We start from the raw sequence: 18,585 nt of genomic DNA on the forward strand, positions 1-18,585 counted from the left end.
TTCATTAATGTCAACCATCAGTTCGCCCAACTTCCATTATTAACCCCATCTGGAACGACGTGAAACTTGAAATGGGTTCGTCTGGTGTCTTGAGGCCCTGCTGGCCTTATATGCAAGCCATGGAGAAGGTTGGGGCGCTGGGAATGACTCTCCGCAACCAACACACACAGGCAGACTTCGCCGGTTCGAATCCTCCGCCTAGAAGCGCCGTCTATAAGGTTGTTCCCGGCCTCTAGCGGCCTTCGGCAGCGCTGCCGCTTTAAGAGAGGGGCGGGGCCCGGGTGCAGCCAAGGCAGGGCCAGCCCACAAGGCTCCTTTTCCTTTTTGATCCATTCAAAAATTACTCATTGCAAATTCCCGGACTGCTAGGAGAGGAGAAGGAAGGGGGCGGAGAAGAGAGGGCTGCTGCAGGCGCCGCGCTGGGGGCACCCGGGGGCCCGAGCAGCTGACGGCTGGTCCGGCAGAAGCAGCTCGCGGGCCGTTCTGGCACCGGTGGCCTCACCAGGAAGCGTCAGTCTCGACACTGGGGAAGCTCCGAACGCCGCCTCCCCCGCCGCTGCCGCCGCCGCCGCCTCCCGCCCAGCTCCCCGTCCCCGAGCCCGTGCCCCTGCCCCAGGCCGGCTCCCTCCTCCTCCCGGACGCTTCGGCTCGGGTGCCTTCCCCGGCGATGGCTGGCCGCTGAGCCATGGCTCAGTACGGCCACCCCAGCCCGCTCGGCATGGCCGCGAGAGAGGAGCTGTACAGCAAAGTCACCCCGCGGAGGAACCGCCAGCAGCGCCCTGGCACCATCAAGCATGGATCGGCGCTGGACGTGCTCCTCTCCATGGGGTTCCCCAGAGCGCGCGCGTAAGTGGCCGGCTCGCAGCCCTCGCGACCCTTCCCGCCCCACGCGCCGGCCCTCGGCTTCGCTCCGGCTCGCCTCCCCGCGCCTGCCTCCCAGGCGGCGCGCTCCCTGCTGCCCACGACCTGCTGGGGGCAGGATGGGCGCGCAGGCAGCCTGGGATTCGTCTCCTGCGGGCGGGGATGCAAGGGAAGACGCCGCGCCCGAGCGCTGGGCTGGGGGCTTGCTTGGGATGTCTAAGGTGAGGCATGCCTAAGGATGAGGGATGCCTAAGGGCGAGAGCACCAGGTTCGAGTCTCGGGTACCGTGCCCAGCGCCTGGCCTCCGCGGATGGGGCTAAGCAGGTGTCTCGCGGGCTCCTGGAGGTCTGCAGCGCCGATCCCCCAGGGAGGCGGGGCCCCATAGTGGATTCAGGCACCCTCTCGATCCGGAGCGCTGCACTGGCTTGGGATCCTCTGATGGCTGGGAAAGGGCAAGGGACAGCGGGGCAGGGAGGCCGGCGTTCCCTCTGCAGCGGCTTCCAGCTCCGGATGTCTCTCTGGTTTGGTCTCCCTCCGGAGTAGGAGGAGCGGGAACGTGGGTGTTGCTGCGTGTTCATTGATAGGGAGGATGGAATGAGAAGCAGCAGCAATTTCTCCGGGGACCTGGGTTCTCGTCAGTGGTGACGGCAGCGCAGAAATCTGTGGGTGCCTGAGAGTAAGGAGGGGGAGCTGGAGCATGGGGTAGACAAGGGCAGACAGCGCAGGTGGCTGCCCCTGCAGCCTGCTGGGAAGAGGCCTGGGAGCCAGCACAAGGCAGCAGCAGCAGCAGCAGGAGTCTTCTGACGCTGCTTATCCAGGACTGTGGGGCTGGAACCCTGCCGAGGAGGAAGCCAAGGCTCGGTGGCCATACCCTTCCCTTGGTTAATTACTCAGGTGCAGATTTCTTAGGTGGGGACACATGGCATGGGATCCTGTGGGGTGCTGCTTCTTTAAATTACATCACCTGAAAGGGGGCTGGGGCAAACTTTATCAGAAAGGGCCAAGTTAATAAAAGTTTTCTTTCTCCCCCTTTTTTCAGGTGATAGCTCTGGTTTCCCTTCTGCCACCTCTGGGCAAACCTTGTTTATTCTTTACTAACTTGGTTATAACCTCCTAATCAAAGGAAGCCCCTTATTTTATCATTCCCCGCAACCTACTGGGGCAGGTTGGAGTGGCCACAAAATGGACTCACATTTTTGCCTCCCCACTGACTTCCAAGCCCTGGGGCTCCGGTTCCTGGTGGCAGAGTTACAGGGACAAGATGTGGTGGGCTCTGCAGGGGTGTGTCAGGTGTGGATGCTGCAAGTTCCGTCCTTCGTATGGATGATGGCTGTGCATAGCTCTTCTTAAGAACGAGAGGTAGGGGCCGAGAAGTCTGCTGGGCAATGATGCAGAATTACCTCAGTCTTAGGCATCTGCCTTCTCTGAAGTGAGGCCAGCATAAAATACCTAAATTACTTAATTAAGGGAAGAAATACTTAACTGCACTCCTCAGATGGTCGTATTTGCTACTGAACTGGCTTTAAAGGGACATCTTTTTCCTACACTGGATGCAGGCGGCCTTGCCCATGTCCTGACAGATGAGGCAGATGCTCTAATTTTGGCTTCCTCCATCCCTGAGATCTCATAATAGCTGGCATTTATTGAGTGCTTACTATGTGCCCTTCTAAGCACTTTACTTTTATTATCCATTTTATTATCCTAGCAAATCAATGAGAAAGGTAACCGTAGACCCATTTTATGACTTGGGAAACAGAGGTTTAGAGAGGTTACATACCTTGCTCAGGGTCACAGCAGTAAGCAGTGAATCTGGGATTCGAATCCAGGCAGTGTGTCTGCTCAGCTCAGGCCTCACATCCACGGCCAGGAGGTAATGAGCTAATGTGGGTAAGATGCTTAGAGCAGCGCCTGGCACAGAGTGGACGATCATTAAGTGCAAGCTACCGCATTCATTTCTGTGGCTGCTATAACAAATTAGCACCAACTGGGTGGCTTAAAATGACAGAAATTTATTCTCTCCTAGTTCTGAATGCCAGAAGCCCTAAATTAGTGTCACCGGACTGAAATCCACGTGTCCGCAGTGCTGTGCTCCCTCCTGGAGGTTCTAGGAGAGAGTCCATTCCTAGCCTCTTCCGGCTCCTGGTGGCTGCCGGGGTTCTTTGGCTTGTTGCTGCATGGTGCCAGTCTCTGCCTCCATGCTCACCTTGCCTTCTCTTCTGTCTGTGTCAAATCTCCATCTGCCTCTTTCCTGTAAAGACACCTGTGTTTGCATTTTGGGCCTCCCCAGATAATTCAGGGTAGTCTTCCCATCTCAAGGTCCTTAACTTAAGCACATCTGCAAAATCCATCTTTTTGCTATGAGGTAATATTCACAGGTTCCAGGCATTAGAACATGAATATCTTTTGGGGGAGCCATTATTCAGCCTCTCACAGCTACTATTATTACTAGCACTGCCCTTCATACTGAAAAAGCGACAGAGTGGGTCATGATGAAACAGTCTGGGTGAAGGAAGGTTGGGTTTGCTATTCTGTATCCCTCAAATTCTCTGCCTCGGACCGGGGGGAGCCCTGGCAGTCACCTGATCTAATTCCATGCTACTCAGGCTGGCATCGCTTCTACCTCAATCCAGAAAGGCTGATGTGGTCAGCCTTCCCCTCACTAGCTTAACTCAGGTCAGTAAAAAGAGGGATCTCTCCATGGGGCCATCTGAGATTCCAGAGACCAGACTTTTAACTTCATTTTGGAGAGTTGAGAAGAAAGAGAGCGAGGGCGTCAGGCTTAGCTTCTGAGAAGCCCCTTTTTTCGGCCTGCAGCCTGGAGGAAGGAGCAGGATGAAATTGAAAGCAGGGAGAGAGCAGTGATGGTTTCCTGGGATCAGGCTGACTTGGCTGCGATGCCTCAAGAAGGGATAAGACCGATGTCTGGAACATGGCCCTTTGGAGACAATGGTGATAGCCAGAGCTGACAGCTCTGGTTTCCCATCTGGGTGTAACGGGGTCTGGTGGTGTGCAGCAGCGAGAATCGACTTTCCACTGGCCTCTAGGTGGGCCGACAGAGAGCCCAGAGGCCACCAGAACTCGGAGGTGAGCTCAGAGCTCAGAGGTAAGCTCTCTGCTGGCTCACCCAGAGCCCAGGGGCCGGCAAGGGCCAGGTCCCATTGCAGCCCGAGCTGTGCTGTGGTCATGGAAAAGCCACTTAACCCCTCAGGGCCTCACTGGCTCCCTCTGAGGGGAACAGGATTAATTAGTGCACACTTGTTAAGTGCTTGACGGAGCTCCCAGACAGGAGTGCTGAGCAAGCAGGGTGACCTCAGGGCACGTTCTCTCTAGCTCAGGGCTCCCCTGGAGCTGTGCTAGGTTTTTTCCATCCTATCCCACGACCTTGGTCCAACGTAGACACCGCTGTAGAAGAAGCTGCCACATGGAGAAGGATTGAGAAGTGATGATGTTTATGGGGTGTGTGTATGTGTGTGTGTGTGCGCAAAAGGTAAGGAGGTGTTAGGGAGGCCTCGGCAAGGAAACTTTCAGGGGGCCAAAATAGCCGATCCGTTCCTTTTTCTTTCTATGCCTGTTAGCTCTTCCTTGTTCCTAAAGTTCTAAAAATAAAGGTCTAGCTTCGTCAGGACTAGAGTGAGGTAGCTTGGAAGGAAGAGGAAGAGTGTGTGTCCAGCTTTAAGGCCTGAGGACAAGGATGCCTGTGGCCCTGGAGAGGGGCTGCCCATCTCCGGGAGAAGCAGGACAGGAACTCTGATGGAGCTGTGGCTTTGAGTAACCCAACTCGATTTCCTACCATCCCCCTCCTGGCCGCTGTGGTTTCTGGGGAAATGAAGGCTGTCTCTCTTATCTCTTCTGTAGCTTGAGGCCAATGTGGGAGCAAGTCACTGAACAACGGAATTTGAGGATCCGGGCTAGTACCACTCAGGCCTTTTGTTTTGCTTTGGTTCTGTTTGTTTGAGGCTGCCTGTGGCTAGAACTTTGTCTACTGCAAATGGCTTTGAATGTTTCCTACTTTTGAGAGATGTAATCTTGCGAAAGGATGCTGTGGTAGGGGTGCGATGTCCGAATTCTTGTCCAGCTTCTGACTGACACTTGAAACTTTTAGGTCTTCTGTTCAACCCTTTTCCTCAGTATCTTGATCAGCTTCTGTGCATGGCAGTACCTGTCCTGTGTAACCGTGAGGCTTTGTGAGGACAGAATGAGGTCATGGGCAGGAAAGGACTTGGAAAAGTTAAAACTATAATCTAGATGCGAGGTTTGATTATGGTGTTACTGTGTTGGATTGGAAGAAAAGTCGGGAGGTGAGATGGTGGTTGAGGTCTCCAGCCAGGATTTACGTGTGCTGTTAGGTTGTCGTTTTTTTCTTCTGAGAATATTTGAACAACACCTAATTAAAGAGCAGGACAGTGGCAGAAGGAAAGAGCTAGAATAAGCACCTTCAACTTTGCTTTGGACAGTGAGCTGCATTGGCTATGCCTCACAGCCCAAGGATAAAAACAGCTAAAAGCTGGCTACACGAGGAATTGGGAGGCATCTTGCAGAGCCCATGAATTAAAGTATCCAGTTTCTCTGGCCTTCTACAGCTTATCTGGTGCTTGACATTGGATCCCCTGAAACTACTCGGTCAACTCAGCGTCTCTGAATTATGGCCCGTTCTAGATGGGGACTGCAGCTGCTTTCCCAGGGACCTTGGGGAGAAAGAGAAGACAAACCCGTGGCCCATTTGGAGCCGAAGGGATCTTATGGGTGGGCAGAGCAAGGAAGTCTCTAGTCTACCCATCACGACCATACGCCCACACAACCCTCCCTTACATTTGTGTGTTATTTTGCAGCTGAAAAATTGCTCTCGTATGTACCAAATATCCCTCTTGATCAACACAGCAGTCCTGTGAGGTAAAGCACATGATAAAGCCTCGTTTTAAAGACGTGGAGACTTGAGGCCCGGAGGAGTTCAGGGACTTGCCCTGCGTGGGGCCATGTTGCCATGACAGCCTTGGGCTGAAACAACAAGTCCAGTGAACTTTCCAGCTTACACAGAGGCCCTGGATCAAAGGGAAAGACCTTGATATGTGTGTTTTATAAAGTTTATTGAGATGTAATTTATGTACAAGAAACTAAACCTGTCTAGAGATTGATCGGTTTTGACAAATGAATATGCCCCTGGAATCACCACCACAAGACACAACGTATGGCCGTCACCCCTAAAAATTTCCTTGTGCCCCTTTGCAGTCCATCCCTTCTCCACCCCTATTTCTGAGCAATCACTGACTGCTTTCTGTCCCTGTAGATTAGTTTGCATTTTCTAGACTTGCATCGAAGTGGAATCATACAGTGCATACTCTTGTGCCTACTTGGCTCCTTTTCTTCAACCTAATAATTTTGAGACTCTTCCGTGATGTTGCATGTATCAGTAGTTTGTCTCTTTTTATTGCTGAGTAGATCTTGATGTACAATTTTTGAATGTGCTACTCATGTAATTACAACCACTTGCACACTGCTTCTAGGAAAATTGCCCTCTATGCCCTAATATTACCTTAGATTTTTAGGCCACTTTAGAGATTACAAAGCAGATTTATATACATAATCACTATCAAGTCTCAGACGTTGGTAATTTCATGAGAAAACTGAGGTTCAGAAGATTAAGTGCCACAGAGAGTGAAGAGCGTCCTTCCTATGACACTGTCCTGTGGTTTCTGTCACCACCCCACCCTATGCCCTCAGCCACCTCAAACTCTAGCTACTTTTCAGAGTGGACAATAATTCTCAGAGCTAAAGGCTTTGCTTCTCAGAGAGACAGCAAACCTAGGGAATCCCATGTCTCCCACCAGCTGTTCTCCTGCCGATTGGAGCTGTCAGTGCCACCCCCATCCCAGCAGGCATCTGGGGTGTGTGTGTGAGAGGTGGTGTCCCTCCACTTGGGCCGCCAGGGACTAAAGAGACCCCATCATTATCTGCCTGATACGCAAGAGTCTAAACTCGTGGCAGCTGTTCGGACAGCCTGGATTTCAATCCCAGCTCTGTCCCTTACCTGCTGGGTGACCTTGGGCAGTTGCTGAACACACTAAGCCTCAGTTTCCCCATTTATAAAATGATGACAATAACAGTACCTACCTCGAAGGACTGTTGTGCGGGCCAAGGGCGCTGTTCCATGCACACAATTGGAGTGTGCCGGGCCTTCTGTAAGCCTTCAATAAGGAGGTGGGTGTTACTGCTCCTCCAATGGTGACTTATTCAGTAGGCTCTCTTTGTTGCCTGGTTCCTGAGTTGCCCTCCACGTTTACATCTCCCGGTTCCTCACTGGCTGTGGACATAAAGTAGTGAGTGTGGGGTGGAGGTTGACTGAAGCATTCCCTCAGCACCTCAGTTCTGTTCCCCTGCACTTCTGTCTCTGTAGAGCTCCCCAAGGGGTGCCAGGCTGAGTGGAAACAGACCCAGAGCAGAGCCAGTGCCGCCCAAGCTGCTGACTATTGTAAATGGCCGGGGTTGGGGATTTGAAGGAGGGCCTGTGGTTGTCTTCTGATTAGTCTCAAATGGAATCAGACTCCAGCCCTGGAGAGGAAAAAAGAAAAGCACACTCAAGAATGGCTCCTCTGCCCTGGGATGGGCACAGCCCCAGCAGGACACAGAGTTGCTTTTGGGAGAATGAGATGCCCACGGTCCCCATCAGGACTGAAAGCCCTTGTCTTCTTCATTGGAGGATTTTCCTACAGGCTACTGGGTGTTACCCAGGTGTTACCTACAGGCTCATGGGAGAATCTCTGGGTTTTCTGTTCCCTAGAGGAAGGATGGATAGATGTAGCAGCTGCTTGAGTCCTCTGGACCTTCTGTCAGGGGCTCAGGGTATGGGATAGAGGATCCCCTTTCTTGTTGGTCCGTCTTGCTTATATTGTCGTTTTCCAGTGACTTTGCAGTCGTGTTCTTTGCCACCTGCTATTACGAGGATGAAGCCTATGGTGAAGTGCTTCACATGAACTTCCGGAAGTTGTCTGGGCTCTTACTATGTGCATAGCCTTCTACTAAATTCTGTGCAATTTTCAGGAGGAAAAAGGTGACTGTCAAGTTTCACTAGCTGGTGCTCTGAAGTCAGCCCCTCTCTCTAGCTGGCTGTAAATCCTCCACAGTGACCCTCTGAGAAACAGGTGTGCCTCTTCTTGGCCTGGGTAAATAACGCTTTACAGAGAGTTGAAAGGCTTTGCATTTGGCTCACACCCCACAGGTAGCCCATTGGTATCACACATGAAGTCAAACTTGGTTTACCTTTTTTCAGACCCTGGCTTTGAGCTCTTGCTCTGCTCTCACTTATTGCTGTTTGGACGCACACACATCCATTTCCTTCCTCACGCCTCAGTGTCCCCAGCTGTAAAAGGAGTTGAAGTCCCCTTCAGGTCCCTTGCAGTTCTGGTGACTCAGAGGTGACATGGACAAGCATTTTGAGACAGCACAAAGATGTTTTCACTGCTTCATGTCTGCTTTTCTGTTCCAGAGTGTTTGACTTTTTTGTTTTTATTTGATTTTCCCCAGTGCTTTATTGTCAAATTCTTCTCTCTTTAAAGAAAACTCTTCAGGACTGTTGATATTCTAGAGAGTAAATAAATGAAAAGAAAGAAAGATATGAGGCAATTACAGTGGTGGGGAGTCGTTTAACTAATATGCATTAATATAATTTTCAAATTGGTACATAATGTGCTTTTTTTGCAAAATACAACCAAAGTGCTAGTCAAATAAGAGAGGAAGTTACTGCCTTGAGCCCAGCCCCTGGGGGAGATAAATTGCTCATGGGCATCTTTTTAATTAAAGGGACATTTTCCCTTCTGCAAGTCACCAGGTGTTTGTGTAACAATTCCCTTTGTGTTCGTTGCCCCAGTGGAAACATAAACATTCTTGTACATAAAGCAACAGCAGCAATGAACTCCACCAGGACCAGGGCTGTTGCCACACACAGTGGGAAGCTGAAAGAAACACAGCCCTAACAGCTCACAGCAGTCCGGAAAATGCCAAGGGGAAGCTGACAGCACAGATGGCCAGAGGCAGCCGAATGTTTCAGATTTCTTTTCCGATTTTGTTAGATAAACCTTCTCCATGAATCAGGTAGCCGGACTGTTTAGAATCCTACTTCCGTATTGACTGTGCCCCCTTCAAAAATATTTACTGCAAGCATTTGCTCTCTAAATGTTTGTTCTTTCATCTTGGGTAGGATGCACTTAGAGTAGGAAAGAAATCTTCCTCCACTGGCCGTTTCTGTGTACAGTCTGTTTAAACACAGACAAACACATGCAGAACTACACGGGGTTGCTGGCGTTCCGAACCAGTGGTGTCTGCTGTCTCACTTCTTAATCAGCCTGTCCTCAAATTGCCTGCCTGCCCATCCTTTCACCTCTGTTTGCCTAATCAGATTTTACCCGTCCTAGAAAACCAGCTTAACCACAGTACTTGGCTTCCTTTGGCTTTCCTCGCCCCGCCCCTTTTCTCTCTTTTTCTCTTCTCTCTCCCTTTGTCTTCTTCCTCAGCCTTATTAAGCTTCCCCTGTGAAGGAAGCAAGGTGTAGAGAGTGAGCTTTGGACTTTAGAGTCTCTTCTAACATATCTTGACAATTGAAATCTTTGAAGAACAAGACAAGAGGAAAAAAAAAAACGCAACATTGTGTTTGTCTTACGTCCATGACAACTTCCCTGGCTAATGCCAACTTTTTTTTTTTTTTAACGTATAGACTCTTCACCCCATATTTATGGGCAGCTGTTACAGCCTATGATAATAGGAGTTGGGACCACGAAGATAATTAGATATAATCTCTGCCCTCAGGGGACTGGCAATCTAGTGTGGAAGATAGAAAATTATGATAAAATGTGGTAATTGCGATGCAAGAGATAAATGTAGTATGTATGAGAGATGGGGAGGCTAATCAGACAGAAGCCCTAAAGTAAATTTAAAGTGCAAATAAGAACAATACTCTTCTTGAGTTTGAGAGATAGGGGTTTGGGAAGTTCAGTAGACAGGTCACATGATTTAATATCACACCACAGGTGTCAGATAGAGGCAGATTTTCATTTAGACTTGGGTTTCTTGAATCATTTTGCTCGTGATCCTCCCACCTTCTGTCTCACCATGACACCCCCACCCCCACCCCCATCAACTAAATGAGTACCTTAGGTACTACGTTACTATCCGGCTTAGAAAGAAGAGATCTTTTGGCTACCAAAAGAAACACCTGGTCCATAGTTAGGCTTAACTTTAGATGTGACATTATTAATCATTCTTCCATTGGGCAGATACTGGGTGCCTACTCTATGCCAGGACCTTGTTAGGGATGTGAAGACTGTCCTTTTTCTCCAGGAGCTCAGCCTTCTTCAAGAGAGAAAGACGTATAAACCATAAACATGATATAATAATACAATTAGTGCCATAGTAGAGGTTTGAAAAAGCTCTGTGGGGCCGAGAAAAACCAACTAGTGCAACTTGAGAAGGTTGGGGAAAGCAGAAGAGGTGACAGTTAAGGCAGACCTTAAACAATGAATAGAGATTTTTCTAGGCATAGAAGAGGGAAGGGCGTTTCAGTCAGAATAGCATGAAATTCAGAGCATAAGGCACATGGAGGCTGGGGATTGGTGGCAAGGAGACAGAAGAGGAGTAGGGAGAGATGAGAGTAGAGAAATTAGGTGGGGCCAGATTGTTTCCTAGAGGTTATGGAGAATAACGTTTTAAGCAGAGAAGTCAGTATGAAGAATGGAATGGAGCAGAGAAAAACAAGACACGGAAGCCAGTTAGGAGCTGGTTGTAATAGTCCAGGTGAAAGATTCATAGGGCTTGGATTAAGTTTAAGAGCCAGATTCTAGAGACATTTTTGAAATTGAATTGACAAGATTTAAAATCTATTGGGTGTGAAGAGTTGGGGAGCAAAAATATAACTTAAGATTTCCAGCTTGGGAAACTGGAAAGGTGGAGACATTATTAACCAAGATAGAGCTCACAGAAGATGGGATGATTTAGAGGATGAGGCAACAAGTTTGGTTTGAGATGTGTTTTAGGTTCTATAAACATGTAGATAAAGATGCAGTTGGAAATGGGGATCTGGAACTCAGAGGAGAGATTTGGGCTAGAAATATAGATTTGGGAATTGATGGTAGTAGAAGGCATGAGAGTAGGTGTAACAAGCCAGGCAGAGTGTAAAAGAAAAGGAAAGAAGCCAACTCCCAAGGATAGAATTTTAGGGGACAAGCTGGTGGGTAGAGAAAAAGAACAGGTGACAGAGGCCAAGAGGAATGGCTTGAGAGTCAGGAAAAGAACAAAAGGAGAGATGTTCTGGAAGAATAGAATTTCATGAAAAAGATTCGGGTCAACAAAATGTTTCTTTCTTATGCATTTCCCAAGTGAGTAAAATTGTTGGTTGTGAATGAGATGTTCCCAAAAGTTCCAAAGCCTCTCTTTAGGTTTTCTGGTAATCCTCTCCAGCTCCTCCAGATTCCTGAGGACCAGGATCCTGAGATCCTGCCTAGCTCTTTGACAGCTCTGCACAGAGAGCTGTGATCTGCTTTCTGAAACTGAGACTGCTGACTGAGATCTGACTGTGAATAGGCGGAGTATCTGGCATCTCTGATGTAAGAATCATCTGCCCTCCCCCACTGCTAATTTCCACTTACAGATTTTACCTGCCTCCCCCATCCCTACCTCAGTACCAGCCTCGCACCCCCATCCATATCACATCCGAACTTACCTGTCCTCACTGGAAAACATGGCAAGGTCACCTGATTATCTTTGCAGGAGTGAACCATCATTCATTTCTTTATTCAACAAATCTTTCCTGATCCTTACTGCATGCCAGTCAGTGCATTAAGTGCTGTGGATAGATCATTGAGAAACCTTCTCAGTTTCTCCCCTTTTCGGTGTCAGGATGCTGAGATCTCAGCCTGCCATGCACTGAGCTCATTTCTGTAATTTCCTCTCTCCAGCAAGCTCCTGCAACCACCGCTCTCCATCAGAAATGACTCACCAAGGAGTGCTGGGGTCTATGCTCTGCCTGTAAGACATCAAGATTCAAGAGATGGCTGGTGGTCAGGGGCTGGAGCAACTTCTGTGTACCTGAGGGAAGGTTTTCTCTAGTCTTCTAAGTCATTGCAAGTTGTTCTGCACACTTGGGTCTGTCTGCACTCACCTACAACTTGGACATAAGTGGGGAGGTGTGGAATATGAATGGATGATAGGTTTATCGGGTGCTTTGACAGGAATGATAGAGGAAAGAATATAGAGGAGGAAACAAGCAGAAGACCTTGAACCAGGGGTACCTGAATCAAACTTAGAGAAAGTACATTTACCCCAAATAAAAGGAAGTTGTACTTGACATGATAGGTTGTATGTTTGTGGGAACTGAATTTCTAAGAGTTGGTAGACACTGAAAATGTAAACACAGAACATATAGTTTTAAATTTAGGTGATTTGGTGAGTGATGGTTCTTCATGGGCTCCAAAAGGATGTGAAGATGAACCGTGTCCTGAACAAAATACTTTGTGAAAGCTGTAGATAACAGAAAGTGTAGATAGATATAGATGCTCAAGAAATGTTAGTTATTGTTCATATCCTAGACTATTCCTAATATTTAACTGCATAATAGTAATCACTTGCTCCTGACTTGAGAGTCACGTATGAGGGCAGATAGGTTTTGCTTCAGGGTGAAGAAGCTCATATCATATTCCTGTCCTTGGTTCAGGATGACTCAGGTATCCCTGTTGAAATAGAGTTCCTGCTCAGAAAAACCCTGCAGAGGTCGAATCTCAGAACTATATAGCTGGGGATTTCTAGGACAGCTTATCTAGTCCAACTCCCTTTTCTTACATATGAGTAAAATGAGACTAGCAGATGAAGTGAATTTTCAAGACTAACAACCATTAATAGCTAGTCTGTGATTCCCAGTCCAAACCATGGTTCTTTTTCCAGGCTCTGCCTCCAAGAAATAGATTTCTAACAAAGTTTGGCTCTGTTTCCTGGAAGAGTAGACTGATCTGTTGTCTGGATTAGCCCTTTCATCTAGTTTCTCTGTCTTTTCTTTCCCTTTTGCTCCCCCATTCTGCCTGCCATTTGTTTGGGTCTCAGTCTGTAGAAGATGAAGCTAACTTGTCGATAGGCCAGTTGGAATGGTTACCTCTGAAAAGCAGGGTGGAATGAGTGGGTGAGGAAGTGTCACACCAGTTATAGAGTAAGTGTTAGGGGGGATCCATAGTTGTCTCAGTCACCCATCCATGACGGTAAGAACAAAGTTGTATTCTGCTAGAGGGGAAAGAAAATTGGCTTTAGAGTCAAAAGACTGGGCTTAAATTCTGGATCTGTCACTTTCTGAGGATGTGGTTTTGAGCAAGTTGTTTCTATAAGTTGGATGAATCAAAATGAGGCAGTGTATATAAATGTGACAAAAACCACAAAAAGTCGTGCACACGTAAAGTGATACTATTATTTGTTATTAACGGTTGGGTCCTGGTACTTTGAGGCTCTTCCAGAAAGTCTGTGAGCTGTTGGTTTTGTCTGGTGCTTGGCAGGCTGTTCTAGTCTTCCCTAACCAAGCTTCATTGTTTCAGAGAGGCTAATTCTGTCAGAGTGAGGAACAGCAGGAGCCATTTGAGAGGCCAGTTCCCTCAAAGTGAACACTTCCTTCTGGAAGCTTAAATTTTCACTTCACCTCTTTTGGGAAGTCGGGACATGAGTCATAATGAGTTAACAAGTGGCTTTTGTGAAAACAAGAGGTTTTGTGAAATATCGCACATGTGACCCAAGGCATGCGTAGTAGTTTCCAATTGCTGCTCTAGCAAATTCAGTGGTGAAAACAACACAAATTTTTATTCTCTTAAAGTTTAGAGATCAGAAGTCCCAAATGGGTATTATGGGCTAAAATCAAGATGTCAGTAGAGCTACATTCTTTCTGGAGGCTCTAGGAGAGAATCTGTTTCCTTGACTTCTCCAGCTTCTAGAGCCTGCCTGCATTCCTCGGCTAGTGGCCCCTTCTTCCATCTTCAAAAGGCAGCACTCCAACTTCTGTTTCTGTCATCACATCTCCTCTCTCTCTTTGAGTTCCTATGAGATGGGAACTATTATTATCCCCACTTTACAGATGAGGAAACTGAGGCACAGAGATCTTTAAGGTGCTCAAGATCACACAACTAGTCAGTGGTAGAACCAGGATACAAACTCCAGGTGGTCTGACTCCTGAGTCTCAGTTCTTAACCAGCACCCAGAGTATTGGTGTGTAGCTGGTGTTTAGTATAGTTCAATGAATAGCAGGAGGAAGGAAATGAGGCTCCAAAGAAATGATGTGATGTCCCAAGATTACACAGAACTGAGGTCAAGAGGGCAACCTGAGGGGCTGGCCCCGTGGCCGAGTGGTTAAGTTCGCGCGCTCCGCAGCAGGCGGCCCAGTGTTTCGTCAGTTCGAATCCTGGGCGCGGACATGGCACTGCTCATCAAACCACGCTGAGGCAGCGTCCCACATGCCACAACTAGAAGGACCCACAACTAAGAATATACAACTATGTACCGGGGGGCTTTGGGGAGAAAAAGGAAAAAAATAAAATCTTTAAAAAAAAAAAAAAAAAGAGAGGGCAACCTGACTTGTCCATTGGTTTGGTCTCTTGCTGGGCCCCAACTAAGTGCCGTGTGGTTGGCTGTCTGAGTGTGTCAGAGTGTGTCAGTGTGGTGGTCTAGAGTTGCAATGATATTATCACTCTTTCTAAAATTGTGTGTGACTGTGAATATGTGTGTGTGTGTGTCTGAGTGGAGGTGTGTGAGTGTGAATGTATGCGTGTGTGTGTATATACTACCCACCTCAGCTCCACACTATGAGAAGACAGGCACAGGACTGTCCTCAGGAGTTGGTAGAACACCAAGTCCCTGTCAGCCACCTCTCCCAGTATCCACCTGTTGCTGCTAATTGAACCTCCACAGTAGAAACAGGAAACGGGCACCTGTACCCATGGCCTTGATGAGGGGCTCCTTGGACAGAGTGCATAGTGGTTTTCCTGATGCTCAAGTTGTGGTCAAAGTGACATATGTTCAAATTTCCGTCCACTTTGGGCAAGTTACTAAACCGTTCTAAGGCTCAGTTTTCTCACCTGTTGAACGAGGGTAATGACGTCTGCTCAAGGGGTTGTTTCAATGACTCAGTGAGATAACACATATGAAACAGTTAGCACAGAGCCTGACTCCTAAGTGCACAATAAATGGTAGCTTTGATGGTTCAGATCAGCAGCTTCGGAATCACAGCGTTCTGTGGGATGCAGAAAGGGACTCTGGGTACAAGTTAATAAGCCATTCTAAATCTTTGGTGAGAGTGTTTTTTTAACTTCTCTCCCCAACATCTTTAAGACTTGCGCCTAGGGATAATTGAAATAGCATTCAGTTGGTTGAATAAGTGTTCTGGGGAGATGAGGGGAGTTGGCTTAGAAACGTGGGATGGCTCTCTTTCCTCAATGTAGAATCCTAACCACGTGGCTCCTGCCTTCTGCCTGGCCTCACGAGTACACAGAGCTGCTCTCCTTATCAAGAAGAATCCCTGATGCATCAGCAGTGTGGTGATGATGGCAAGGGGCCCTGTGGGAGTCAGCTTGTAGGTAGGTCTTGAAAATCAACTGATAATCAAGATGAGCCCCGTGGGAACCTCAGACCTCACTCAGACAGACCTGCAGCAACTTTGTGCATCAGGATTGAGAACTTCTGAAGTTCTTATCTTCCTCTGAATGTGAGATCATAGGCTTACTACTGTAAGGCTGAACAGCCAGCCATACCCCTTTGCTGTCTGGCTGCTTCAGGCGCCACCGGTCTCCGGGTGTCACTTCATCCATCAAGCCTTGGTAGGGAGGCGGCAAGTGTGGTTGTCTGGTTATGGCCTGCGGCTGCCAGCCCTGCAGGCCAGTGGAGTCGGGGACAGGCCAGCAGGGAAAGAGGGACTGGGCACCAGGAACACCGCTTCAGCAAGATGGCCTGTATCGTGCGTGACAGGCTTTCAAATGGAAGGACTCTCAGGGGACTTTGCATAAACAAAGAAGTTTGCCATTTGCTAGGCAGCTGGTTCTGAAAGATGTGGAGGATAAGGGGGGAAATTTCATTTGAAATTTCTTTTTTATTTCTGCTTTCCATTTGATGCATTCTGGGAAACTAGCCACTACTTTTCTGAGTTGATCTGGGAAACAGATAGTATGAAGCTAGGTATGTTTAGCCTGAAGAAGACTTGAAGGGATAAGGAAGATGTTGAGGCAGGGCGAAAGAAGATCCTATTAACTCAACAGAAATTCACTGAGTAATGACTGCGCCAGGCCCCTGGCAGCTATGGTAAGTGCTGGAGGTACAAATATGAGTAAGACCCAGTCCCCAACCACAGGAGCTCCCAAGCTCTTGAGGAAGACAGACTCAAGCAGATGACTGAGATAATGTGGTAAGATAGAGAGGGAGGCAATGTCTCTCTCCTCTAATATCTAGAGAACTCTCATGTGAAAAGAGAACACTTATTTTCTGGACTTCAGTGGAGGGTTATAACTGCTAGGGGTGCAGATTTCAGTTCACCAGGAAAAACAACTTTTGGAAACCAGTGCCCCAACTATGGTATACTCTGCCTCCTGAGGCAGTGTTTTTTCTCTCTGGTTATGATTGAATGTTATCAGCCTCCTCAGAAGAACTTAAGAGTTCTGGGTTGGAGTCAAGAACACATCTGAAGTCCCTGGAGGATTAGGCTGGGCCGGCCTAGGATCTGAGGTCTGCAGGGAGGGCTATGGCATCTGAGAGTATGCTTTATGGATACATTTCTGGATCGTTGGCTTCACATGCATAATTCCCTCCATGGCTTTGATGGTAAAACAGAGACTTTCCCCTATTTAAAAGATGTGAAATGCGCACAAGGCTATTAAATTGTACAACTAGGCAGGCAGTCCCAGAATCATGAGCATGCAGATAGAGAACCACAAAGAGACTTCATTGACTCCCCAGGGTGGTGAACAGCCAAGATGTAAGAAGGTCTGTTGGAGTAATCCCACGGCAAGGGTGTGCGCACTTGCCCGCCAAGCCTGCTGTCTTTCAAGTGTCTTGGTGCCAAGTTTCTGGCATTCCCTGAATGTGCGATTCCAGGCATCATCATTTTTGGTCCCACCAGGGTTGCTTAGGAATGGATTATCCACACACAAGACTGAAGGGATATGTAGAGAAGAACTGAGAGAGTCAAGCAAGGGCCTCAGAAGGAGTGAGCCTTGAGCACTCACTTGTTGGGCTAGTACTCACTGATGTGTACCAGCCATTAGCTGGGCTCTGGGCATGTGACAGTGATTCGTGACCAGCATTTTGGGACAGAGGGCATAGGTGTCGGCTCAGGGAAGCAGCAGTGAACAAAATGCAGTGAAGGAGATGGCAAACAAGTCCAGTGTAACCAAGCCGGTGCAGAACAGCCACCCTAAGAAGGAAGAAAAAGAACTGTTCAGCTGGAGAGAAAGGGAATGAGGATGGCTTTGAGTTTCTAATAGACTTAGGAGGCTGAAGTTTGCAGCAGAAAGAGGAATAGCCTTAGGGCAGCCTTTAACTGCTCACGATAGAAAATTCCAGAAGGGCTGATGTTCTTTGTTGTCACTGCAATTTCTGATGATGGAGAGAATGTGTATTGCAACACTTTTTACTGAAGAATCCAAGGCTATTTCCTTGTTTGGTTCTCTTTGCCCTGGAATTGCTTTTTCTACAGAGAGCGTTTTCTTCTTTAAAAGCAAAAGAAGATCCTGATGAAGGAGGAAGTCCTCTCCTGTTTCCTCAGCCTTTCTCAGCTTACTGCTGGACTCCTGGCCAAATAGCGGAGTATCATTTTAGAGCTGTGTGTCAAGGGTTCAGGATGCCTCTTTCTTCTCCTTCCACTAATTTGCTGATAATAGGATTGTCTTCTTTCAACATGCATTTATTAGGCATGTACCATGTTAGGATCAAAAGAAGCAACTATGAGTAAGGAAGGGCCCCTGCCGCCTTGGTGCTCCCAGTCTAACAGGGAAGACAGAGAAGTGATCAAATAAGTGTACTGCACTCTGCTGGGTGCCCAGAAACAGAGATGTGAATGGTGCTACAGAATCACACAGGAGCGAGCAAGTATCTCCTCTTGAGGGTCCTCAGTTCCTGCAAAGATCTGGATATTGTCAAGTGAATTCACATTAGAACCTCAAAGGTGTTGAAGAAAAAGGGCTTTATTTAAAGAAATTTTTTTATTGAGGTCATAATAGTTTATAGCATTGTGAAATTTCAGTTGTACATTATTATTTGTCAGTCACCATATAAATGTGCCCCTTTACCCCTTATGCCCACCGCCCCAATCCCTTTCCCCTCTAGTAACCACTAATCTGTTCTCTTTGTCTGCGTGTTTGTTTATCTTCCACAGACTAGTGAAATCATGTGGTGTTTGTCTTTCTCTGTCTGGCTTATTTCACTTGACGTAATATCCTCAAGGTCCATCCATGTTGTTGCAAATGGGATGGCTTTGCTTTTTTATGGCTGAGTAATACTCCATGGTATATATACACCATATCTTCTTTATCCATTCTTCAGTCAGTGGGCACTTGGGCTGCTTCCATGACTTGGCTATTGTGAATAGTGCTGCAATGATCATATGGAATGCAGGGGCCGGCCCGGTGGCGCAGCAGTTAAGTTCGCATGTTCCGCTTCTTGGCGGCCCAGGGTTCACCGGTTCAGATCCTGGGTGCGGACATGGCACCCGCTTGGCACACCAGGCTGTGG

General features: G+C 47.9%; 1 protein-coding gene across 5 annotated transcripts in view; it reads left to right on the forward strand.

Annotated features, from left to right (window-relative positions):
* Positions 1–261: 261 nt before the first annotated feature.
* UBASH3B (ubiquitin associated and SH3 domain containing B) overlaps positions 262–18,585 on the forward strand; it is a 134,493-nt gene continuing 116,169 nt past the window's right edge. For 4 of the 5 annotated variants that reach the window (XM_023645020.2, XM_023645021.2, XM_070272895.1 and 1 more), the window contains exon 1: positions 332–846. In XM_023645020.2, the coding sequence (XP_023500788.1) occupies positions 795–846 (52 nt within the window). In that variant the 5' untranslated portion in view covers positions 332–794. Of the gene's footprint in view, positions 847–18,585 lie in introns of all 5 variants that reach the window. The other variant, XM_001917568.5, reaches the window with a different exon arrangement.

The sequence above is a fragment of the Equus caballus genome, chromosome 7 (genome assembly GCF_041296265.1).
Source record: "Equus caballus isolate H_3958 breed thoroughbred chromosome 7, TB-T2T, whole genome shotgun sequence".
In the NCBI taxonomy this organism is placed as follows: Eukaryota; Metazoa; Chordata; class Mammalia; order Perissodactyla; family Equidae; genus Equus; species Equus caballus.